This window comes from Triturus cristatus, chromosome 12 (assembly GCF_964204655.1).
Source record: "Triturus cristatus chromosome 12, aTriCri1.1, whole genome shotgun sequence".
NCBI lineage: Eukaryota > Metazoa > Chordata > Amphibia > Caudata > Salamandridae > Triturus > Triturus cristatus.
The window spans coordinates 790,260,029-790,287,672 of NC_140595.1; the positions used below are offsets into that span (position 1 = coordinate 790,260,029).

The 27,644-nt window shown below is 43.6% G+C and overlaps 1 protein-coding gene across 3 annotated transcripts in view; it reads left to right on the forward strand.

The window, feature by feature from the left end:
• SLC16A13 (solute carrier family 16 member 13) overlaps positions 1-27,644 on the forward strand; it is a 339,236-nt gene that overhangs the window by 252,936 nt on the left and 58,656 nt on the right. For all 3 annotated transcript variants that reach the window (XM_085636696.1, XM_085636694.1, XM_085636695.1), the window contains exon 4: positions 2,685-3,452. In XM_085636696.1, the coding sequence (XP_085492822.1) occupies positions 2,685-3,452 (768 nt within the window). The remainder of the gene's footprint in view (positions 1-2,684; positions 3,453-27,644) is intronic.

Genomic DNA, 27,644 nt, shown 5'->3' on the forward strand with positions numbered 1-27,644 from the left:
CATGGATGCCCACAATATGTCACAGATGATCACCAGGGTGCTAGAATCATCACTGTACCATGCATGCCCACAGTGTTGTATCAAGAATTATCACCATTGTGCCAGGGTGAACATTATGCCAGAGATGGGCACCATTGTGCTGCATATGCCCACAGTATACCATGAATTACAGTGCCAATGACTGCCATTATCCACTGGGTGGGCACCAATTTACCATGAATTGTCTCACTATGCCAAGAATGACTACCACTCTGTCAGGACCAACATTGTGCCAGTTATAGGCAGGTTCATACAATGGATGCCCACAATACCACCAATATGCCAGGGCCAGCATTTTATTAGTGGTGGGCGACATGCTGTGGATCCCTACAAGTTCCTAGCAATTACCACCATTATTGCAGGGGCTGAATTTTTTGAGGGTTGGGCATCACGCCATGGATGTCTACAAGTTGGAATGAAACGTCACCATTATACAGCATTCAGCATTTTAACAGGGTTGGGCAATCGGCATAATGCCATGGATTGGCGAGCAGGTGGTATCATTCTATGGTTTGCCATAAGTTGGCAAGAACTACCACTGTGTGTGATGGTCAGCATTTTACCAAGAGTAGGCCATGCGCTTCCCCTCAAGTTGCCAAGAATTACCATCTTTGTGCCAGGGCCAACATTTTAACCATTTACTAAGCATGGACAATGAACCTTTTCTCGTTGATTGCCAAAACTTGATAAAAACATTGTACGATGCCAACATTTCATCGAGGGCTGCGGACACAGCACACTTCATGCATGTTTACACATATACAGACTCATGTACCCACAGCATCATCAACAGCACTTAACTTCTGCTCCTGTGCTGCCATCCCAATACCCGCTCTTGTGCCTCTCTGATGCTCTTCATCCTCACTGAGCCGAATCCTGCGCCCAGCTGGAGTTCATAGGAACTCCCCTGTGCACATTATTGCATATTATTTGCATCTCAGTGTACATCATTTCACATTAGCTGCATCACACACCTCAATGCATTGTGTCCCTTCTTATTGTCCGCACCTCTGTCCATCACTTCACTTCACATCATCTGCATCTCGAATCTCACTACACGACTTTACAGTGTCTACATCCCCATGCACATATTTGCATATAATGTGCACCTCAATGTATAGCACTTCACATTAGCTGCATCACAGACCTCAATGTATGGAGTGCCTCTTGCAAGTTGTCCCTTCTTACTGTCTGCACCTCCCTGCTCGTCAGCACGGTCTGCATCTAGCTGCACATATTCTGAATCACTCTGCATATGCCTTCTTGTTGTATGCATTTTACTGTACATCACTTTATGTTATCTCAATGTCGCCCGTCTCCTCTTTGTGTAGGTCTCACATAAATAACTTCAAATTGTCTACATCTCCCTATGCATCACCACACAGCGTCTGTATCTCCCGGCACATCACTTCACAATGTTGCATCCGTCTGCACATCAATTCACATTGTTGCATCTTTCTGCACATCAGTTCACATTGTTGCATCTTTCTGCACATCACTTCACATTGTTTCATCCCTCTGCACATCCCTTCACATTGTTGCATCTTTCTGCACATTACTTCACATTGTTGCATCTTTCTGCACATTACTTCACATTGTTGCATCTTTCTGCACATCACTTCACATTGTTGCATCCCTCTGCACATCCCTTCACAATGTTGCATCATTCTCCACATCCCTTCACATTGTTGCATCATTCTACACATCACTTCACAATGTTGCATCCCTCTGCACATCACTTTACATTGTTGCATCCCTCTGCACATCCCTTCACATTGTTGCATTCCTCTGCACATCACTTCACATTGTTGCATCATTCTGCACATCACTTCACGTTGTTGCATTTTTCTACACATCACTTCACATTGCTGCATCATTCTACACATCACTTCACAATGTTGCAACCCTCTGCACATCACTTCATATTGTTGCATCTCACTTCAGCGTTTCTTATTTCAAGACACGGCTGCAGTTATGTCATGAATTACAAACATCCTGCATCTCTTTTTAAAGTCTTGTGTCTTGTTTCCTAAAGAACCTGCATGTGAGACATGTACCAAATAAATATGAAATGGGCTACTCTGTTCAGCACAGCTTTATTTTAAGGGAAAGAAGTGCAACATATTGCTGCATAATTTGCCTTCCTATACAGCACAATTACGACAGTGTTACCACATGATGAGGTCTGCCACTGCTGCATAATTCCATTTCTCTACCTTAGACTTAAGAAGGAATGACTTTTGTGCTCTGTCTTTATGGACATTACTTCGGTTCAAAAGCGTCCCAAGAAAGTTGCGTAATCTAAGCCACATATTGTGCCTCAAGGGAAGCCAGACACTATACTCTGACTTTCTGCAGCAGAGGTTCCTGTGTCCAAGTAAAGCAGCACTGTGCTTTCTGATGGCCTTGCAATCCGCTTCAAAAAATCAATTTTCCATTTATTTTTAAATGGACCCAAAAACTGCACTTCACATCATTGTCTACCATTGTACCCATGATATTTACTCTTTTGTAGTAGCACATAAAAGAATTTCATGAGGTAAGGTGTGATCCCAGTGAACCAGGCTGCCCCTTGGAGAGCTAGTGAGGTAGAGCTCAGTCTCGTGTGGATTTGCTAACTAGCCCCTGTGTTTCTTTCTTTCTAGGCATTGGCTACGCCCTGGTGTTCACCCCTTCCATTGGTGCCGTTGCTCGATACTTCAGGAAGAAGAGGACCTTGGCCACCGGATTGGCCTTCACGGGTGTGGGCATTTCCTCCTTTGCTTTTTCACCTCTTTTCCAGTACCTGGTGGACTCCTACAGTTGGCGAGGAGCCCTGATCATCGTCTCTGGCTTCACCTTGAACCTCTTGGTGTGCGGTGCCTTGCTTCGACCTCTGACCCTGAAAGAAGACCTGGCCCATACAGAGGAAGTGGACACTAGTCGGTGCAGGCAGTGCTCTGTGCTCTTTGGCTTACCCTTGCTCTCCCACTGGCCCTTCATGAGATACGTCTTGGCCATCCTCCTCATCAACACAGGCTACTTCATCCCCTACGTGCACCTAGTGGCGCACGCCCGAGGTCAGGGCTTCAGTGAGTACCAGGCTGCCTTCCTCATGTCTGCAGCTGCCATCATCGACATCTGTGGACGGCTCCTCTCTGGTTGGCTGGCTGACAGAGGGACCTTCAAATTACAGCACCTGCTGACGTTCTGGACTGCGCTCACGGGTCTGAGCCTGATCACAATCCCCTTGGGACAAAGCTACTATGCCCTTTTGGTCATCAGCTTGTTGTATGGGCTGGGTGCTGGTGCAATGACCCCTGTTGTGTTCTCTCTCGTGCCTCACCTCGTGGGCATCAGACAACTTCTGGGAGGCTTAGGCTTGCTGCAGATGCTTGAGAGTGTTGGCGGCCTCCTTGGAGCTCCGTTGTCAGGTAAATTCCTCATCATTTCCTATGTCTGTGTATTTTGAGATAACATTATACTTCACAAAGTGGTTCTTTACCCCGCAGGCATTATGACGTGTTGACTTTTACAACATGTAATACTACTCAGGGCTTTACAATGTATGCCTTTTCCCCTGCAATGCTGTTGTATTGTCTGGTTTCTATCTATCTATCTATCTATCTATCTATCTATCCAATATATATATATATATTCACTTAAAAAACCATAGGTTTCACACATGTTATAGTTAGCTGGACATTTCACTCGTAAAAAACAATGAAATTCCCCCGTTATAGTTAGTGCAGGCAACTATAACTCACGTGACCGCAATCCTCTGCTGATGACGTCAGATATTACATGACTGTATTTAGACACTTATTTACCCATGTCTTCTTCCATTCATCTTTAGCTATACATATATTACAAATATTTATTTTTCATAAAGACACATATGTCATCAGTGATGTAATATCTGACGTCATCAGCAGAGGATTGCGGTCGCGTGAGTTATAGTTGCCTGTACTAACTATAACGGGGGAATTTCATTGGTTTTTTACGAGTGAAATGTCCAGCTAACTATAACATGTGTGAAACCTATGGTTTTTTAAGTGAATTTGCAAGGTTTTTTAAATGCTAATTCGTAACTATAACGTGTGTGAAACCTATGTTTTTTTCAGTGAATTTGTACGGTTTTATAAATGCTAAGTTATGTATTTATTTATTTTTCAGGTTTTTCACCGTGCGCGCACGGTGCGCTTCGCACACCTTGCGCGCACTGTGGGCGCTCGGTGCGCTTCGCACACCGAGCACCCACGGTTCGCCGTGCGCGCCACGTACGCGCACCTCGCGATTTTTTTAAAAAAAATATAGTTTTTTTGGCCCTTGGGGGTCCTTCTGTGACCCCCTGACCAAGGCTAGGGGGTCAGGAACTGTCCACTCTGCCCCCTTTTCACATTCTCCACCTTTTTTTTTTCACCCCCTCAGACTGCGAGAGACAAAATGGCGGCCGACACTTCCTGGTTTCGACCGATTCGAATGTTTACCGACATTCAACAGCCAATCAGAATTGCGCTCGCGCACGGCAGGGTGTGCGCACTGTGCGCGCACGGTGCGCGTGTATAGATATTGATATGCTTTTAAATGCTATTTTCTCAGGAAATACTGAACAGATTTACACCAGACCTGCAAAAGGCACTTCCTTGACCTTATGGCTACCTCTCTGCCAAATTTCAGGTAATTCTGTTCAGCCGTTCGGGCTGTAGCTGCGACTAAAGGTCCTATGGAAAAATGCATGGGGAAAACGCGTTTTGGGACCCCCCCTTTTTCTCGGCCCCCGCTTGACGAATCACCCCAAGACTTTCAGGGTAGGAGCTGAACGGAGCGCCCCATTAGTTTTGAAAATTTCGCGAGGATTCGTCAACCGGCGCCAAAGTTATTCAAAATAGAATTTTGAGATTTCCTATGGAAACTAGGTTGTAACTATAACTATCTACTGGCGACCGCCAGTAGATAATATATATATATATATATATATATATATATATTTGCTGCAACTCTCCTTCTCACAACCACCATCCAAAAGAGAAAGACAGCACTCGCGGGGGCCGTTTCCAAAATTTATTAAGTGGAAACTTTCACGAAAATAAACAGACGCGTTTCGGTAACAACCTTCTTCTATGTTTACCGAAGCGCTCGCCCGCCATGTTTTTAAATCAACGAAATGTACATTAACACAAATGAAGGACCAACATCACTATTCTGGTCTCTAACATTCCTACCCCACTATCGGCGCCATCTTGTAATGTATGATAGCCCACATGCCAGAATGGCAAACTCTACTCGCAAACGCGATAGGGATGGGGGGAGAATCGAAAATTTAACCGTAAATCACGTAAATCAAGCCCTGGATGGGCATACACATGGAGACATACTCCAACAGAAATAAAACATGGCAAGGGCTGCCTACTGCTACGATATTCTACAAATGCAAAATATTTTTATAATAAAACACAGAGTGGGAGAGCAAACCACTTTGCCTATACATCTAAAGATACTATATACAATATAATACAATTTACCATAAATGATGTTTATACAGGAAGCAACCAAGGTAACGCAACGGATCCTTGCTCGGGTTCAAATGCAATTCAGAATGCCCGCCAATATATGCACACACCCAATTATACATGTATATACAACAATTATATACATCAATTATGCACGTGTGAATCCCACCCGCATATGTACAGATACCAAAATCGTGTTCATATGTACATTATTTACAATGTGTACAGTGGCATCATCCAATGTCATCATGATATAGTAAAGTGAAGGAGGGGAAGTCAGTGTAAAATATCACTCCCCTAGGTGTACAGCTAACTCTTCACTACTATTAAGGCCCCCAGGTGTTTTGGTATGGAGATCGATAATGTACCGTGACTCCAATCTCCGGAGTTTCAGTATCCTATCTCCCCCTCTAGGATTAGATGGTACATGATCCAAACAAAAGTAGCTCAACTCATCTCGATTGCGATTGTGAGTTTTGTCAAAATGACGTGCTACGGGGTAGGTCTCGTCTCCCTTACTGATGGCCCGCATGTGTTCCAGGATTCTGATTTTTGTAGGGTGGATGGTACTGCCCACGTAGCGTAAGCCACAGGGGCATACCAAACAGTAAACAGTGTATGGTGTGGTGCATGTCAAAAATTTCCTGATTGTCTTATTGATACCTATAACGGGAATGTCATAGCTAAGCACTCTTTTGCTTCCTTTACAGGCTTTACATTTTCCACATGGAAAAAATCCTCCTAAAGCTCCAAAGGGTGATTTGGGGGCGTCCCTCAGATAGCTGCACACTAGGTCGTTCTTAATAGACCTCGCTTTTCTGAATGTGATGAGGGGGTAGGATGGGAGATCAGTCCCTATCACACCATCAGTTTGCAGGATGTGCCAGTTTTTGCGCATAATTCTTTTAAGGTTCCCTGCATCCCTAGAAAAGGTAGTTATAAGTCTGAATTTGCCCCCCTTGATGTCATCCATATTCATGGTTTCTGTATTTTTGAGCAAATCAGTCCTTTGAATTGCTTTAACTTTGCCGAAAGCCTTATCAAGAACCCCTTTGCTATACCCTCGGGCTTCAAAACGTCTGATGCTTTCATTAGCTGCCACTAGAAACTCACTGTCATCTGAACTATTCCTCTTTATACGAAGCAGTTCCCCGTAGGGGATGCTGTTAACCAGATTCGTAGGATGACTGCTAGAGGCATGAAGGACAGAATTCCCCGCTGTCTCTTTGCGGAAGAGTTTAGTTTTCAATTGTCCCCTGTCTACATAAATATTCACATCCAAATAATTCACTGAAAAAGCATCAATTTCTCCTGTGAATTCTAAATGAACTGTGTTGGTATTCAAGATATTTATGTAGTCTCTAGCGGTGTCGAGTGAACCGTTCCACACGATGAACAGGTCATCAATGTAACGGTACCACACGACCACCTTTTCTGTCCATTGGATGTTCGATGTGTCCCAGGCTACCTGCTCCTCCCACCAGCCTACGAACAAGTTCGCATAGCTGGGGGCGAAGCAGGTACCCATGGCTGTCCCCGAGATCTGCCTGTATAGTTGTGTATGGAACAGAAAGATGTTGTTAGTTAAACAGAATCTGGCAAAATCAATTAAAAGTTCATTATGTTCAAGATATTTCAGTGGGCGTTTCTTAAGGAAATATTCCATAGCCTTTAATCCATCACAGTGCGCTATAGAGGTATATAGGCTGGTAATGTCTAGAACCATCAATTTATATTCCTCCTTCCATTCCAGAGCAGCAATGCGTCCCAACAGATCTTTCGTGTCCCTGATATAGGATTTCAGGTTTTTCACGTGGGGCAAGAGGAATGAATCGACATAAATAGACATATTCTCTGTGAGACTCCCTTGGGATGCCACAATTGGTCTCCCAGGTGGTATTTCTTTATTCTTATGCACCTTAGGGAGCATATATAATAATATATATATATATTACTGAATACTCCTTTTCTTTATTCTCCAAAGAAAAACGGAACGGACACCACTTCTTCTGTGCTCCGTTATTTTATTTGTGCATTGGCCGCCATGACGCGTTTCGGGCTTCAACGAGCCCTTGATCACATGACGTGCCGAGTGGTTTTTCCCATTTTTAAAGTGACATACTGCTTCATTAGTGCAATAAACATAAAAAACATACTTTCAGCATGAATGCTGTGTCATATCTTAGTACTGCGTTGCAAATGTAAATGACAATTTGATTTTTATGATCAAATGCTGGACATAGCAATATATCCGTAAAATACATTATATTTACAATGTACAAACATATGTAGATAAAACCGCTACTCAATTTACCACACTTATGGTTATCAGCCATATAATTTGTGTCTTGTTGTTGGGCAGTCATAACGTTATTGTACCTCATTTTTGTACATGGTTAATGTCAGCGGAATCATATATTGTGCAAATATGCAAATAAACAATTGTATAAATACCAATTAAAAATATCTCCTAATTGCACACATAATAAAATCATTATTTATATATGGATATAAATATGACTCCTTATCCACAATATGGACCGTATCTTAAAACATTATGTCGTACGTGTCTATGCTAACATCATATTTGGAACTCAGATCCGTGCTGACATAAATATATAACATTGTGGCAACCCCCTATACAGTACAATGATAAAGTGCAAATTGGCGCAATAAAGTGCCAAAGTGTTGTGTGCTGATCCGCACAATAGTTAAAACATATAATAAAATATCACCGTGCGTGTAAAATATTGTCAAAGTGTCATGAGCCCATGAACACTAATGATCAAGAAACCTTTGTGAGAAGGAGGATTTAACAATAGATATACTGTTTTCATGTTTTTATGGTCACTACATTTGATTACAGCCATGTATATAGATCTTCCGTGGTATTTAACCCATGTGGGTGTTTACTGTCTAATTCTAATATCAGTTTTGTTTCTAATCGTCTGAGTGTTGCATCTCTGTTCCCGCCTCTACGAAGAGGGGGAACACTGTCTATTACGTAGTATTTAAACTCTGACAGATTTGTATTGTGGGTCTCGTTGAAATGACGAGCCACCGGATATGAACTATCATTATTCGAGATGGCCCTTAGATGTTGTAATACTCTCTTGTGCACTGGGAGGCGGGTACTTCCCACATATTTTAATCCACAGGTACACTCTAATACGTATACTGCAAACTCAGATTTGCATGTTAGAAACTTGTTGATTTTAATTGGTTTGTCATTAAAGCCTGTATTGTAAGATGTTTTATACTCCCCATATTCACAGGCCTTACAGGTTGTACATCTGACAAAACCTTTGCGTTTGCTGAGCCAACTGGTATTCTTAGACAGTTCAGGGCTGCTGCTTACTAAATAGTCACTAGTACTGGGTGCTTTTCTGAAAGTGAGTATGGGTGTTAGAGGCATTTTTTCCCCTATTATGGGGTCACGAAGGATCATGTGCCAGTTCTTTTTGATGATCTGTCTAATATTGTCCCGTTGTTTGCTATAGGTTAGAATTAACCTTGGACTGCTTTTTGTTTCATCACTTTTTATGGTTTGCTTTAATTTACTCTTACTTGGTTTGAATAGTAGGTCTTCACGTGATTGAGCCTTAGTGCGTTGTATGGCTTGGTCGATGCTGCGTTCTGAGTAGCCTCTAGCACAAAAGCGTTGTTTGCAGCTATGTTGTGCTAGGAATAGATCGTCATCAGAGCTACAGATCCTACGTATTCTTAAGAGTTCACCATAAGGAATACTAGTATGTTTGGGGTGGAAACTACTAGAGCAGGGGTGTCCAAGCTTTTCTGTAGTGAGAGCTACTTCTGCTCAAGTTAAGTCCTCACAAGCTACTAGCATATTTTATCACTGTAAAATAGTGATCAGATATGACACAACCTAAGCAAGATTATCACTAGTGACCACCCAAGCAATAAAGGTGAGGTTACCACAAGAAACCACGGGATAAATGTCATCGGTATTAATTGCCTCTCCCTAATTGATGTAATAACACCCAAAGCATCACATGCCCTTGAGCCCAAAGGACATAACCACAGCAACAGGTCTCCCCAACTAAGCTTACTAAGATTGAATTATCTTTCAACTATCAGGCATTGTCATTTTCATGAGAGGGGCAGCCACCTTTGTCAGGGATAGCTACAAGTTGGCCAGTTATGCTCTTAATATGTCAGAGATGGCTTTGAGAATGCCACAGCTAGACCAAGAATGCCAAAAATGGCCAAGGAAACCCCTTATTATGCCATACACACTATTATGACATGAATACACACAACTGTGCCAGAGTATAACCTGTTATGATGGGAGGTGGGCAGCTTATACTTCTGTTGTCCTTGACACCAGGAAAAGCTTTCAGTGAGTGATACTGTTTATTATGAAGGGACACAATGTCATGAACACAGACACACATACATTTGCACTGATGGGGCTCTTAATTGTCTCAGCTCTGTATCCATACCCTGTCCTTCTCCGCTCTTTGACTGATCATGCACCTAAATAACAATGTTTTTCACTCTGGATCCTGTCGTCCAAAACCTTTGTGGGTCAGCACCGGTTACTGCTCACGCTACTGCTGTCACTCTTCTTTCATGGCCCATTATTCACACACAGGGTGGACTCATAGAGCAGGGTATAAAACATGTCCAATCTTCTTGGTACTTAGCTAGATTGAGACTGGAGACATATGGTGAATTTGCAGACCCCATATGCTGGCAGAGTGTCTATCTGATTATCATGAGATGGGTCTTTGGTTTGCCTGGCTGTCACTCTAAGGGTCTTGAGATTAGCAGTATTGCTTTCTTTAATATGCACAGACTCTCTGAATGAGATGCTTGACTACACCTCTGATAGCTACTCTGAGGGTGCTGGTGAGCTACCAGTAGCTCCCGAGCTATTCGTTGGAGACCCCTGTACTAAAGTGTAATATTGTGTTGGCAGCTGTAGGTTTGCGGTGGAGACGTGTTTGTATAATATTATCTTGAATATATGTCTCTACATCTAAGAAGCAAATACTGTTGGCACTGATTTCATATGTGAAGTGCAAATTTAAGTCATTAACGTTTAAACTGCTAATGAGATTCTCTGCACTTTGTTTGTCCCCCCTCCATATAATAAACAGATCATCTCTATATCTGATCCATTTCACAACATTATTAGACCATTCATTGTTGTGTTGTGTTCTGACAATCATCTCTTCCCACCAACCCATATGGAGACAGGCGTAGCTGGGCGAAAAACTCGCGCCCATCGCTACGCCTCTCTCCTGGTGGTACACTTGGTGTTGAAACATAAAATAGTTATTATTTAAGAAGAACTTAGTAAGGTCTAAAAGCATTTTGTTGTGTGAGTGAAATTCTATAGATCTTATATTTAGGTAGTATTCTAGAGCTCTTATCCCATCTCTGTAATGAATCGATGTATATACGTTGGAAACATCCATGGAAATTAATAGATAGTCGTCTCGCCATTCAATTTCCTGTATTTTCCTCAGGAAATCCGTTGTATCGTGTATATATGATGGAAGTGTCCTTACCTGTTGTTGGAGAAACGAGTCTATATAAATTGTCACATTTTCCATTAGACTTTGGTTAGCTCAGATTATCGGTCCTCCCGGAGGTCGAAGTCTATCCTTGTGAATTTTTGGGATAAAGTAGATGACTGACATTATGGCATAGTCGTTTTTCATGAATTTGAATTCATCTTGATTTATCAACCCCAAGCTTTTCCATGCCACGAGTTTGTTGTTACACAGTTCCTCCTGTATTGATTTAATTATACCTCTAGAACTTATTGTATAACAGTCTGTATCCCCCAGTTGTCGAAGGGCTTCTTCTAGGTATTGACTTTTGGCCATATGACCACATTTCCTCCCTTGTCGGAGTTGCGTATTACAATAGAGTCATTATCTTGTAGCTTTTTCATAAGCTGATGATATTTTTGCAGTCAAGGATTGTACCTGTGTCTTTGCTTTTGAATTTTGATGTTTAATTTTCTGATTTCAGTTGTTATTGTCTCATTGAACGTGTCAATTGAATCACGGGTCATTACTGGTACAAACTTTGATTTTGGTTTGAAATGTGTTGTTGGAGCAGCATTGGTATTAATGCCAATAAGTTCTCTGGTTTGTTGGGTGGGATTGCTATGGTCCTTCTCCAATTCGTCATCATCGTTAGCTAGTCTGTTCATATCTGGTAGTCTGTTAATGTCAGCCACTGTTAGTGCAGTTATTTCGCTTGGGTGCCCCGTTGTTGAGGAAAGTGTTGATGTTTTACGAGCATTTATTAGGTGGAATTTTTGAAGTTTAATTTTCCTGATATATTTATAAATATCGGCTCGTGTTTGAGGATACTTGAAGTTACTTTCCGCACAGTAGGTTAATCCTAATGCCAAAAGTTGTTTTTCTGCTAGGTCTAGATTTACATTTGCTAAATCGATGACTGTGTTTTCATTAAACAATGGTTCAACTATTTGTTGTTGCGCCAACCCTTTCTGTTCGTTTTCTTGTTGTTTTTGAATTTTGGTATATTCTCGCCGCTTCTTTGTTCGGTCGCGGCGCTTGGCGTTTCTCCTTTGTTTTGATAGGAGTTTTGTTTCCTGGGACGAAGGGTTTGGCGCCGCTCCTCTCTTAAAAAATTAAGTTCTTCTACCAGGGTGTGTTTTCGTTTTGGCAATTACAACACGTAATACCACTTAGGGCTTTACAACGCATGCCTTTTCCCCTGCAATGCTGTTGTATTGTCTGGTTTCTATCTATCTATCTATGCAATCTATATATATATATATATAATCTAGCTATATATATATATATATATATATATATAGCATCATCATGGCTGCCGACGAGCTGTGGGAGAGTGAAGCAGCAGCCGATGCATTGTTGGCAAATTTACCTAATTCAGAAAGTATTAGCCTGACTTCCATGGCTACCAACAGCACAGGAAGGGTGGACATCATAGTACAATTAAGAATGTTAGAGAAAGACATTAAAAGTGAACATGCCAAGTGGTGGGAAAGGAAGTCCCTTCAAAAATATTTGGTAGTATGGCGCATACCCAGAGGGTTGCAAAAAATGTTGGCTCCAAGTTTAGAAAATCCTAATCCTTCCATGATCAAGGAATGGGCAGAGAGGAATCTGGAAGCGTCCACTAGATTGGTCCAAATATTATTCGACTACACAGAGATTGATCGAGAAGCACTACAAAAAGAAATTGAACAAATTAATAATGAGTTAGAAAATTCAGATCAGAAGGAATCCATTTCCAAATGTTGTGAGGAAATTATTGAAAGACCCAAGAAACAGGAAGACATCCTTAAATCAAGAAAATCACATACATTTCAAAGAGACAAAATCGATTATGAGACACGACAGGTTTTCACATTCTCCAAGAAATTTGACTCAATAAAAAGACAGCGTCAAATGAACCGCAACATAGCCAAACAAGATGACAAGATTAATGCCCAGACATCGAACACGGCATCTGAATCAGACTTAAACTTGGCTATGGAGAGTGAAACTGATTCAGAGGACTTGGAGCCCAAACAGGTCTCACTGGGGTACTTATTAAACTGACCCTGACAGAGGAATTCGATTTTTTACTTTCAGATGCGATTGTTGTCAAACACTACGACCGCGAGGACAAAACTTCTAAACAGAGACGGAACCAAAGACGATGAGAGGAGAAAGCTCCACAGTAACAAAACCAAACAAGCATTTACAAAGCAATAGGTCTCGCAATGACATTATTTTGAGCTGTTGGCATGGTAAATGTTATTGGTTTTTTCCCCCCTTTGTGGAGCATTAATCAAATGGTGTAATGCCAAATGGCAATAGCTCACTTTGTTGTTATTGTGTAATCTATTGCATTGGACTGAAACATTCAAGAGAGCCAGCATCTAAAAGCCCCTGCGAGGGAGAGTGTTTGGTAAGCACGCGTGTCCAGGTAAAATGGAGACCCATATGGTCTCCTGCGCTCTGGCGGGTCAGGGGACAGTTTTTGGGAGCAATGAAGTCTGAAGACCATCGTGCAAGTGCCTTCGCTGAGAGAGCAGGCTGAGGGGTCACACTAAACACTTCACAGGAGGAGACGCGCTAAGGCGCCAGTTCCCCAGAGAAAGCTGCACAAGGGCAAAGCATATGCATTCAACAAGGCTTCAACAAGAAGATCAATAGGCTCCACACCTGAAAAGTGGGCATTCTTTCAGCACCATGACATTCCCAACAACTGGGCCTTGACGGCTGGTCTCTGCCTTCCAAACCCTCCCTCAGGGAGCAGCCGTCTCTAAAAGCAGCACTAACATGATTAACCTTCGGGAAAGATAGTTTAACCACAAATGAACTCCATCTCAAACGGGGAGCGCCGGGGCCGCAGCGTGAGGTGCACTCAATGGGGCCTAAGTCCCTCCGCCTGCTCTTCAGCTTAACTCCGAGAATAGGCCTTGGAGGAGTCCGCGTGAAGGGGCTTCGGACACTAGGTGTACACGGGAGGGGGCTTAGCCATCGCCAACGTGAAGCCAAGAGGCAGAGTGGAATGGACAGCCGCCGCACTGATGGGCGGTCTGAAAGGGAAGAAATGGCCTCTCCAGGCAGAAAAGATGTCTTTGTGAGGAGACAAAGGAGGCAGGGAATGGCTTCAGAGGGCAGAGGTGGCAGCACGCGAATCAGTGAAGCTTGTTTAACCCTGCACCGGGAGAGAGTGCCCAGGGGTGAGGGTGGTGAGAGCCGAGGAGTGAGTGCAGGGGGACCTGGAAGAGTGGCTGGAGCAGGGAGGGTGGGGTGTAATGAGAGAGAGAGACGCCATTAGCTTGTCCGGTGTATGAATGGGAACACAAGCGAGGGTGCTGTTTCTACCGAGTGAGGTAGGAGCCATCGCATCTCACCCTGTGCGCGCACCCACTACTGCGCCGGCACTGAGCGAGTGCTCGCTGTGCACACAGGCTCCGCTCACCGCGCTGTCTGTCGGCAGCTGGCAGGTGCTAGCTTTCACAGTCAAGTTACCTGGGCGCCCACCTTGCCCTTCCAGTATATCAGAACGTTTCCCTTGTTGATTACAATGTGCGCCTGTCACTTACAAGGCGCTAATGCAAACAATTAAACACAAGTGGGGCTGCTCCTAGTGAAGTGATCTTCAGGTGCCTAGAGATGCGTGATTGGTGGGGGGATCTTACAAAAAGTGAAGGACTGGCCTCACACACCACCTGGTATCATGCTTCATCATAGGCAGGCCTCGCCCGCTGGATCCTTTGCTTCCCGGCTTGTTTAGATAACACGCCTCCTTTAGATAAGAAATTGCTTCACGACAGCCGTGAAGAAAACGATCCTGTCCGGATGGGCTGTTCCAAAAGGAGAAAGGGCGGTAACTTCATTTTCAATGGGAGGCCACCGTTTACCATAAACAATTACGCCATCCAATGAAAATGAGGGGCGGGGCTTCAAGCCCTCTTCTGAAATGTCCTCTCTCACAATATGTCTCGCAGAGCGAGCAGCGCATGTAACAGTGTTACAGTCTATGTACCATACATTGAGATTACCAGCATCATTTTTTTATGTTTCCAACAAGCTCAAAGCCCATGATATTACCTGAGGTTTAATAGTTATTCCTAAAAACAGTATGTAAAAACATAAGCAGCTTTTTTTCAAAAACCCAGTCCATTGTTCTGGATTACACAATCCTGGTGGCCAATTTGACTTTTATATTAAGAATTGAAATAGTTTGAGAGCTACTTGGGTCTGAGGTGGGTCCCTGCTTAAAAATAGGTTGAAAGAAGAATTATTTCCGCAAATAGGGGATAACTTCAAAGTTAGCAAGCATTAGCAACCTTTTGGTTTTGCAAATGCTTGTTTTGCAATGGTCTTGTGTTATTAGAAAAATTCTGGTCGGTCTTGTGAACCCAAGCAGTAGCAGCATTATCATGAGGCGTGAGACTAGAAAGTGCAAAAAGGGCAGGATGAAAGTACAGACGTACGCCTGCAAGAATCTAGAACGTCATCATTCCCACCGCTTCAAGCAACACCTCAATGATGTAGAACATCCCAGTTACCAGACCTTCACAGGAGAGAGCCCTTCTCTGTTCTCCCCCAGCTCTAACCTCTGCCCCATGCCATTGCACAACAGCTCCTCTCCATTCTTTCTTTATACTCCTTCCATTTCTGTTTTGTTCCTCTTCATTTCAATCTATTCTATGTGCACATAAATACAGTGTCCTGCAAATACCTGTTCTACTCCGTAGCAACCTATAAGTGCAGCACTGTGCAGTGCGGCCATGTTGGAACCAGGCACATGAACACGATATTGATTACAGTCCCTATGCCTGAAGCTAACAGGAATTGGTCACTGGACATGGACTTTGTTTGGTGGATGAAGCACACATGATGATTCAATATCCAACCCATTAATCTGGAAACCACAATGCAATGGCTTTTTATGGGTCACTGCCAGCATAGTCCGTGTAAGGTACTTGAGATGCCTTCACTCTGAAAGCCAGCTAATGCAGCCACACCTAAAAGGAGGCTATACATGAAAATTGTATATTAGTGCAACTGCGACCACTTCAACCATGTTTTCTTGCTGTAGCTAACAATGCCTAAGCATATATGTCCATAAATGAGGACTGAGAGCAAGTCCTCCAAATCTTGGTTCACAAAACCAGAAATGTGTTATTTAGCTTGTCCAGACAAAAAGTTTTATTCTTGATACTTTTGAAGAGCATCTATCCCATTCCCCTGACCTCAGACTGCTGCACGTGCAATACTCCCATTATGTCATGCGATGACATGAGCTTGATTAAGTGCCTATTTATAAAAAAAACTCCATATAATTGTCTTTACTTTGAGAGTACGCTTGTTAGGTCTCCCCTAGTGACGCAGCAAAGCTTCTCGCTAGCGAGATCTATTGTCGTCGACTTGAGTTTGGAAGAGGGACAGGAGATGTGCACTTTTGCCCGGACAGGCGACTTGCACGCTCACCGCGTGTCTATCAGCTTGGTCCCGGACAGCACATGGGAACGCGCACGGCGTTTCTTTCAGCTTGCGCTGGGACAGCCGATGTGCACGCTCGCACGGTCATGGCGTCTTTTTCATCCTTCGCTTGTCTGGCGACCGCGCGCTGGGAGAGGCCGGGCTCCCGCAGCTGCTACGCACGCACCTCGGCGTCAGCTGATTGGAAACACGCTGCTTTGTGTAATGGTGCTGCGTGCTGCTCCGCATCCCCCCCAAAGTACCAGGGTCTCCTGGCTGAGTGGCAGAGCCACGAGAGTCTCGGCTGCGGCTCATGCGCAGCTGACACAATTGGGGAGAGGGGCGCTGCCGGTCCCCCTCCGGAGCTGGGGTGTCAGGCAGCGCGTGGACAATATCCAGCCCGGCGGTAGTGAACGGGAGCCTGCCGAAGCCCTCTGCGGACATGGAGGCCTCGCTGGACCAGTGTGAGCAGCTGCGGATCTTCAAGATTATCGTCATCGGGGACTCCAACGTGGGGAAGACCTGCCTGGCCTTCAGGTTTTGCGGCGGCACCTTCCCGGACAAGTCCAAGGCCACCATCGGGGTGGATTTCACGGAGAAGGCTGTGGAGATTGAAGGAGAGAAAATAAACGTAAGGGGTCTGCGAGCTGTCTTATAGGGTATCTTGGGGGGAGAGACTGGAGAATGGAGGGGCGCATCCGCTCTGTCCGAAAATAATGTCCAAGGTTCTTTCTCAGCTGTCCTGAGTCTTTCGGGGTACACTGTCAATGTCCAAGGCTTACAAATGCTCATTTGTTTTTTCTGTTTTCCGCACAGCACTTCCCCCTCCTAGAATCGGCTGCACGCGGTGGGCCTCAAAAGGGAGAGGAAAACGGTTCCTCTCCTGACGGTAATGAATGTCAGTGCGATGCTCATCTGTTTTTCCTATACGTTTTTTTAATTTCTAGCTGTAGTATATAAAAATGCCTTCCATTTCAGACTGCCAAATGTTGCATTTTGGTATAGGTATGTGTTGTGTTATGTGGACTCTGCTTAAATTAAATACTACCAGCTCGGGCCTTCTGGCTGAAGAGGAAAAAACTGCGTGCATTGTATTTGTGATGACCGTGACCTGTTTTCAAAAACTGTAAATAAACACGGTAGATGCCGCCGCAGCTCCCCCGGCTGTCGGCATATAGTTTAGGTGTAGGCCAGGACATGTTTGTATACAAACACAGGACAGGTCGACCATTCGCACCGTGATGTTCTAAAGCTGCACCAATTTAGCTTCCAATGCTTCACCTAGACCTGTTTTTAGGTCTCGCCTGTGCCAGCGCTTTAGCGCTTCTCTGGCGAGAGTTTTAGTAAGCGGGTTTTGGAAGTGCAAACTAGTGGCTTTTCAGGCCTCCAGCTACAGTGCATGTGTGGTAAATTTAAATTACCTAGACTTAATTTATGCGGTAAAATTCAATACGAATAACTCAGTAAAAATAAGAGGCAGAATCCGTGGTATTTGAGGTTATAAAAGGGAATTTATTCCTTACAAAGGAATGATGATGGTTCGAACCAGGCAATCGAGTTCCGTCACCACGAAGGTTCAGGAAGGGATCAGCAATACATTATTGACAGGTTATAATATTTATAGTAAAATGCATTACAGTAAAGATATATGCAGAAGGCGTTACAGTTGAGAAGAGAGATAAGAATACACATACGTAATAAAAAGGCGTTACAATAGGCGTGCATAAAGGCGTATACTAGAAACATCATTATGATGATGACACAAGTGGGTGGATCCATAAGAGAATCCTGCAAAGTCAGCAGAAATACATGGCAGAGATGCGCGCGCAGCCGCATTACGTGTGATTGAAGTGCAACTAGAGGGTGAAGGGAACTTGACATTCAGCCCTACATGAGGAGACAGAAGTCTGGGATGTCAGGACAACCTAATCCCAAATCATATGTAATATCTTGTGTTTAAGGAACTATATTATCTGGAAGGAAAGGTCTTTTCGGACAGAGTCTATTCTATACTGACTGCTAGTGCGTGTACAAGCGTCTAAGTGTCTACATGAGATGCGAGGGGGCATGGGCCTACCATGGTAACGAAAGTCATGAATTACTTGCACGGAGACAGTAAGGCCGGGCCCTTTGCTCTGCAGCTGGAGGGATGTTTACCTAAGCTACTAGACAGGAATGCATTTCTCGAGGAGAGGAGCAGATAACTTGAAGGCTGAATACACTTTTTGGCAGGCAACAGGCCGGGCTAGGCACCGTTAGCCGCGCAGGAAGTAAGACAAAGTTCATGGATACAGATGCAGGTCCAGGCTGGAGCATTCAGAGGCAGAAGCAGGAAAAGCTCGATGGCAGAATTCAGGGCCTACCTTGCCAGAGCTGGAAAACGTGAAAAGTATACCATATAAAGACGGTGGCAAGGCATACTTAGGAACGGAATATCTGACCCATTCATGGCAGATCTGAAAGAGGACATATTAACGTTGGACACAATTGTATTTGCGTCTTCATAGCTTGAAGTGGAGGGAACATACATGTACTTGTAGCATGTACATGGAGCCGTTGGGGTCTAGATAGGGGACACAATTGATCATAAAAATTCATATTTCCTCATTCCCTCCTTGTCCCCTACGGACCCCTCATGAAATATCGATCTTCAGGAATCCATCAATCTGTTCATGTAACATCATTTGCTCTTCTTTCTTCTTCCGGGATCTTGAATGAAAACTTGAACGTGGAATACACGATGTGGCACACAGGCCGCAAATCGCTGGTCCACATTGTAGACACAGGCAGCAACTGAATACTATGAGAAGGCCAATACCTAGGAAGGATAGGACTTTCCATCCCCAGGCTGACAACACGCTCCAGAACCAACCGGACCATGTCCAGGTGCCTGGATTCTGATGTATCTGGTTTGCAATCTTGTGAAGACGAGTTATGGCCTTATATACGGATGGCGCGTTTTCTGGGATGAAAACAGCAACTTGATCCGATGACCCTACAAGCTCCGCCCCTATCGGCTAGGATGACGTCAAGGACAAGACGATTTTGGAGAACAACAATCCGCATCGCAGACTGCTCCTCTGTTAAGTTGCCTAGGGCGGAAGTAGTTTCATTCACTACTGCTTCAAGGGTTCTGGTTAATCTTACTATTTGAGACAACACCTATGTAAGGAAAGAGACCTTTATTGAAGTCTGTATATTGTTCCCATGCTGTTTCAGTGTAGTCAACAATCTGGATATCTCTCTGGGGTCTATGGTGTACTAGATTGGTATTTCTATGATAATCAGGAGGGGCTAGGAAAACAGGTGGCAGAAGGAATGCAATGTAACAGGTACCATCCCAATCTAGAGGTAGGCGTATATATGCGGTATGACCACATATGAAGTAGGAATGACGGGAAGCTCTAAATGTAGACTTGCCTTTATCACTGAATTCGATCACAGTAGTACATTTACTATGACCCAGGTGTACTGAACCATTCTTTCTTACACATAATTCACCTTTGACTGGTAATACTGACATAGCAGGCAAGACTAGTGCAGCTTCAGATTCAACATTCAGAATCATGAGATTAAGTGTAAAATTACCTAATCCATATACTTCATTTTCTAGGTCAGTTCCTGTTCTTTTGGGAAGTCCCTCCTTGTTAGGATAACAGGCTTTAAGCAAAACTAAGTTCAGGTTTCCCCATACCCAGTTGCTCTGGTAAACTACAGTGTTTGAATCTAAAGAGTTAATCAAACTAAACCATGCTCCACAGGAACCATTGTGTGTAAACGGGTACGGAAAGAGAGGCAGAACTCCTTTGTACTTCTGATAGGGAGGGAGTCGGCCACATATCCAACAATTTGTAGCATTGCTGGCCTGATGGGAATGATGTAACTTACTAATGAATGTGTTGTTACGCAGCGCAAATCTATAGGACAACTCATGTGGAGGTAGTTCACTAAAAGAATGTTCGGCAGTAACATTGTAAGCAGAATAAGCACGCTTGAAAATAGGATAATACATGTGCAACAATATACTTGCAGCAATAAATAAAAGACTTAGAAAAAACATAATCAACAATGTCACTATACAGTGACTATGAAGTGATTTACAGTATGCATGTTTCTTGAGCTGTTTCTGTCTATTTCTCTCTCTAATTCGGTCTAGAGGATACATGTCAAAGACTTAATTCAACCGATTCACCTTGGAGAGGACTTAAACAATCGAATTGTCTGACTACTAGACCTTAGTTTCAGTTTATAGTTTTGAGATTCGGTCTTTTCAACCAGGGGGAGTTTTGAATCAGTCTGTGGAAGGGGGCAGGGCTGAGAGTTCAGATCAGATGGTAGTCCATGAAATTTCTTGATATGGCTCGAGTGTAACCAACCCTTGCGACCCTCGACCTTCACTGCTGTCCTCGTGGTTAGAAGTACCAGCTTTGGTGTTTGCCAGCGAGGCTCCAACGGGCTCCTCCTGTCAAAGTTTCGTATGAAAACAAAGTTTCCAGGAACCACTTCATGGGGCTTTACCTCGGTGTTGTCGGGAAAGGCTGCAGCTACCTGTGAACGGCAAGATTGTAGTGCAGACATCAAGGAAGCAAGGTAATCTGTCAGCATATTACAATCAACATCAGTGATTTTACGAGGTATAGGCGTCCCCCACATATTTGGTGGCCTACCGAAGACCACCTCGTACGGGGATAGCCCTGTGCGAGAATGTGCTACCATTCTCATGTAAAAGAGTGCAACTGGTAAGGCTACTATCCAGTCGACGCCTTTCTCTCTACAGATTTTAGAAAGTCGAATTTTCAGGGTCTGATTATGACGTTCCACGAGACCTGCTGCCTCGGGATGTCGGACACAGTGGAATTTCCATTGATAGCCTAACAAGAGTGAAATGTGTTTCATTAGCTCGGATGAGAACGGCTGGCCATTATCTGAGTACACAATACGGGGCAAACCATACCGTGGGAAGAATTCACGAACTAATTGTTTGGCAGTAGTCGGGGCAGTGTAATCTGAGACGGGATATGCCTCTGTCCAACGGGAAAGAGCGCATACAACTACGAGGACATATTTGAATCCTCGACATCGTTCCATCTGGATATAATCCATCTGGAGGACTTCAAAAGGGTGATCGGGAGGTTGAAATCCACCCTGCTCTACAGGTACGCCTTTACCTGGATTGAACTGACAACAAATCATACAAGTTCGGACTTTCTGTTTGGCTGCAGCTCGTAAGTGTTTGTTGAACCAAATGTGTTGAATACTGTCTAACATAGCTTTCTCTCCTAGATGTGCTGGACTATGTATTGTATTAATGATAACTTGAACCATTGAGTCGGGGAGAAACCATATAGATTTTCCCTTCGTCATCCATCCCTGATCTGTTTGGATCCCTCCTAATTCAGTCCATTTCTTTATTTCCTCTGGTGTAGCATGTGTCTGTATGTCAATTACATCAAGGGCGGGATCCCTAACTGTCATGCAGTGTGTCGGCGTCGGAACTATTGTCTTTGTCAAGTCAGTTGCATGAGTCCTATTCTGTGCTGTTTGCTTAGCTGTTCGGTCTGCTAGGTCGTTACCCTGGGAAATGATATCGGTGACTTTTGTATGGGCCTTACACTTCATGATAGATATTGAAGTAGGCAGATGTATTGCATCTAACAGAGCTTGAATGAGGGGACCGTGTTGAATGTTGGCACCGTGAGAAGTCAAATAACCTCTCTCTCGCCAAAGGACTCCGAAGTCGTGTACAACTCCGAATGCATAACGTGAATCTGTGTATATGTTAACTTTTCTATTCTTGGCTTGAATACAGGCTTGTGTCAGAGCAATAAGCTCTGCTGCTTGAGCTGATAATGTGTCAATACAATTTGTTTCAATGACTTCGGTGTCTGTCGTGACTGCATAAGCGGCCACTAACTCTCCTGTACTTGTTCTCATACATGAACCATCCACATAAAGTGTCAGGTCTGGGTCTGGTAATGGGACATCTGTCAAGTCTTGTCTGGGTTTCGTCGTAATAGTAATGACTTCAATACAATCATGTGCCAGTGGGTCTGTTCCATTTAATGGCAAAAGTGTGGCAGGATTTAATGTACTACAACGTCTGATTTCTATGTGTGGCTGAAACAATGTTAGTTCGTAACCTGTCAGTCGTGCTATAGTCAAGTGTTGTGTTTGTGTCCGGTTCAAGAGAACTTCTACTGCGTGTGGTACTTGTACTGTCAATTGATGTCCTAATACTATGGAATCGCTTTGTCTGATCGCTAGAGCTGTTGCTGCAACTGATTTCAGGCACGCAGGAAGAGCTTGAGCTACGGGATCTAATGTGCTAGAAAAGTAAGCACATGGCTTGTGTGATCCTGCTTGTTCCTGAGTGAGTACTGACAAGGCAGTACCTTCACGTTCTGTAACAAAGAGTGTAAAAGGCTTACTGTAACATGGTGTCGCTAAAACAGGTGCTTGGCATAAAGCTTTCTTTAAGTCTTCAAAAGCTTGTGTGTGTTCTGAAGTCCAAGGGAGGACAGTCGATGTCGCTGCCTCCTGGGTTGTCAACTGAATGAGTGGTTTTGCTAGAAATGCATATTGGGGAATCCACTGCCTACAGTATGAAGTGAGGCCTATGAAGGCCCGTACCTCCTTTTGTGTCTTGGGTGGTGGCATGTTTACAATTAACTGGATGCGGTCAGGTGAGAGCTGTCTCCCCCCCTTGGACAGCAAGTGCCCTAGGTACACAACTTGCTGGGCACAGAATTGCAGCTTCGAAGGGGACACCTTGTGCCCCTTGTCGGCCAAAAAATGTAAAACCGTCAGTGATGCTTTTTCACATTCAGGTTCGCTTCGGGCGGTGATCAGCAGATCATCGACATACTGAAGCAGTGCAGTGTTAGCTGGCATGTGGATACTGTCAAGTTGTCTTTTCAGTGCTTGGCTGTAGATGCTAGGACTTTCTGTAAATCCTTGAGGTGCGCGTGTGAATTTAAAACTTCGTCCATTTAAACTGAATCCGAACAAATATTGGCTTTCCGGATCGATTGGGACGCTAAAGAAGGCGTTCTTGAGGTCAATTACAGTAAAGAACGTTGCTTCTGAATCAATAGCTGTCAGTAATGAAGAGATATCTGGGACCACGGGGTATTGTGGTACAATGCATTTATTCAATTCGCGCAGATCAATAACTAATCGATATACTGGGGGTGCTTTTGGATCAGTTCGTTTAAGAATCGGAATGATCGGAGAATTACATACATTGGAGTCGGTTTCCACAACCACTCCTTGTGCAATGAGCTCGTCAATGATTTGCAGTAAAGCCACTACAGCATCTGGAGGTAACTTGTATTGTCGCATTCGTGGTAGTACCACTCCTGCTTTGAGTGTGACTCGATATGGTGTAATGTGCATACAACCTACATCAGTGGGGCCTTGTGCCCATAAATGTGCAGGTAGATTCTGTAACCGGTGATCCATGTCTCTTGACACGTAGTGACCTTTAAAGTCACGCAAAAATAGTCGTACTCCGTCCGGAGAACAACATATTATAGCTCCTAGAGCTTTCAATGTTTTTATACCTAACAAGTTTTCTGGGCATGATTTTGTAAGTAATAGATCTGTAGTCCGTGTCAATGGACCAACTGTAAATGGAAGCGGTTGCGATACTTCGTTAATAGTAGGCTTTCCTGAAAAACCAAGGGAAATATTTTGTGAGCCTGAGAGGGGTGCCCCTGGGACTTCGTCGTGACTTATAGTTGTTCTGCTTGCCCCTGTATCAAGTAGAAACTTTCTGTCTTTCCCTAATACTTGACTCTGTACATAAGGACCCTCTTGATCTACAGGAACCTCAATAAGGGGTAAGCCAACTTCCCTCTCTAGGCTATTTCATGTGTAGCGCTGATACTCTGGATAGTCATTTTGTGCATACTGGTACATCTGTTGTGTCGTGTTTTGTGTTGCGGCAATAGGCTGTGGTTGTGGTTGTGGTACCACTACGGTCTGTTGTGGAACCGGCATAGGCTGTACATGTTGAGGTGCTTGTTGTTGGATCTGATCCTGTCTAGGCGGACGTGGTCTCTCCTTGGTTTTACCCGTAGAGATATTATGTTTCAGAACTGCACAATCGTTTATATAATGACCTGGCTGTTTCCAATAGTTGCATGTCCCTTTAACGGGAACCGCTGAATTACCGGACTGTGTCGCACCCTTTTTATGACCGTCAGCTGGAACTGACTGAGCGACGAGCATTTTCATTTTCGTGTCTTTCATACGTCTTTGTTCGTGTTCTTGTTCTTCTCTAATTCTATTCTGGTGATACTGTAACATTTGTAACATTTGTGAAGGAGTGTTAGCTTGCCAAGTGCTCTCAACTTTCAATACTCTATTTTTAACTTGTGGCAGGGAATTCTCGACTAGTTTTGTGACAAAAAGATGTGGATATGAATCGCTACTTGCTTTCAGGCCGCTATTAATACCAAAACATTTTTCAAATCGGGAATAAAAATCACTAGTGTCTTCATCGGGTTTCTGTTTACAAGCTGAGATTGCTCCCCAGTCTTCCTTTTTCGTAGTTAATAAACGTGGCAATACTTGTACTAATAATCCTGGTAATGCTTTAGTTTTGTCCCCAAGCCCTACGCCTGCAGTTCGGGCATTTTCTTTGTTTTCTAATACTGTCCAATCAATCTTTTGGTCTCCCACTTCCCACTCTTTTTCTTTGAGTTTCTCATAAATACCGGCAGGCAATAATACTTTCAATATTTTCATAATGTCAGGATAGGTATAATCACCCATGAGTAACATGTCCTTTAGTTCACGGTGAAAACCTGCTGGATCTTTGTCATGACTGGGCACTAATTTTTTCATTTCCAATAGTTCTATTTTAGTTATGGGCGTGTACACAAACATGCGTCTAAAAGTATTATCATCATTCCTAACTGGGTGTACTTCGCGTAAGGGATTCTGTCTGTCTATGTAATACGTTTTTCTCTCCATGGAAGGAGCTGGATCATGTTCTGGACACAAAAAGGCACTATATCTATGTCGGTATTCTAGAATTACTTTAATTAGATTGGTACCTAGACCTCTCCATTTATTCAGGAGTAGTTCTATCAGTATATCAGGTAGGGGACCAGGATCGGAGTGTTGGCCTTTATATAATATAAGGAGATGTTGTATCATGTATATACTAGCTAAACGCTGTTCATCTGGGGCGAGATTCAGAAACGTGTGTGCTAGCGCATCATCACTGTATTTTTCAGAGCTGTCAGCCCATTGTACTGCTGACCTGGCTAATTCTTGTTCATCCATAGAATCGAGCACATGGTACCCCCGTCGTTCTCGAAGTAATTTATCAGTAGCCTGGAATAAGTGTTCAGGGGTCCTTGGATTTGAGATAACTGTTTGAAAAATTCTGTTACATTCTGAACGTATCGGACGTATTGGATTGTTGAAAGATCTTCCTTTTCCTACATAAGCTATCGTTTGTCTAGCTGGTAATTCTAATTGTCCTGTGTTCATTTCTGACTGTTCCTCCTCCTCTTCCTCTGATTCAGTTTTATCTGCTTCTAATCTTCTTTCATGTATTCGTTCTACTTCTTTTCTGATCTTTCGGCACATGACTTCTATATACTTCTGTTTATCATGTTTTCCGTCTGCTATATTCTGACCCCATCTGGTAAGTACTTGCATTTCCTCCGGATCTACCTCAAACCTATCTCTGTTTCTGATCAAGCAGTTTATGAAAAAGCGTAACAATAATTTTTGCATGTCTACTTTCTGGTATTCCATGGCCTCGCCAATACTTTCAGGACCTTGCCCTGTTTGGACAAAGCGATATATTTTGTCTAGATGTTCAACCATTCCTGGTAATGTCATTAAATAATTTGCAACTCGTCGTAAACGTACTGAAGATAGCAACATTCTGTCGTGTTTACCTGGCACTGGATCATATCTACAATCTGTAAGAGGCTCATTTAATATATTGTCATTAGCTCTTTGGGGTGTACGTTGGTGTGCTAAATCCCTATAAGTCAATCTAGTTGCTGGCGGTGGCGTGGAAAAACCTCCTGTCGCACCTCCTGAGGTGCCAAGTCCAAAAGGATTTGTTGGGTGTAGGGTAGAGAGTGTGGGTGCAGGAAGGACTGTAGAAACAGATGGAATGTTTAGAACGTGGGGAGGGGTTTGTTGCTGCGGAGGTGGGTGCAGCTGATCTTGGGGTTGAGCGTCGTTAACAGGTGGTGTGCGTGGCTGCGCACCATTAGCATATTCGGGGGCTGCATCATCTAAATAGGAAGAAAGGAAAATGTCCTTTGCGGTCTTGGGATGTACTTTAATCGGGAGTAATGGAGGTGGCAGATCTTTTGGTACCTCCAGGGTGGCCTTAGGCAAACCCTCGGCCAGAAGAGGATACATACCATTCATAAGAGTGTTTCGTTGTCTGTCTACTTGTTCTGTTTTTACTCGGATACCTTCGTCAATTAATATGTTTTCTCGGGCTCTTTCTGAATCTTCCCTACTTTTCTCTTCCTTTCTGAGCGCTTTCTCTGTGCGCCTATGCGATTCTTTACGCCATAATTCAATGGCATCTTTCTGTGACTGTCTGGCTTTCTTTTTCCATAATGCTTCTTCTACTCTCATGATGCAATCTGCATCCCATGTTCCAGCAACGGGCCATCTCTGACTCTCTGCTAAATCCTTGGTGTAGTCCACCCATAGATCAAGATATAATACGGCATCTAGGCCATGTTTATGGTACATAAAGTACCCTGGAGTGTCCCTAGGTGGAATGGGAACAGCTTCCTCGAGTATCCCTTTTCCAGTTTTTATCTGTCTTAATTTTGAAAATAACGGCATCTTGAACCTTGCTACTTAATTCTTACTCGGTCTTGAACACAATAATTACAATAAACACAATAATGGAGATCGAACAATCACTCATACCACGACATTTAAAACATATCACAAACTTTTTAGAAACGAACAATAATAATTAGAATAAAACTAGTTAACTGCATAATACTAAATATACTGTATGTACTGCTAAACAGTACAGATACACTGCTAAAACAGTGCAGACCAGGTCTGTGTACCCAAACCCGTCTTGACCGGCACAAACTAATGTGCACGTCTAGATGCGTCCCCAGCAACGGTACTCACCGGGAAGCACGGA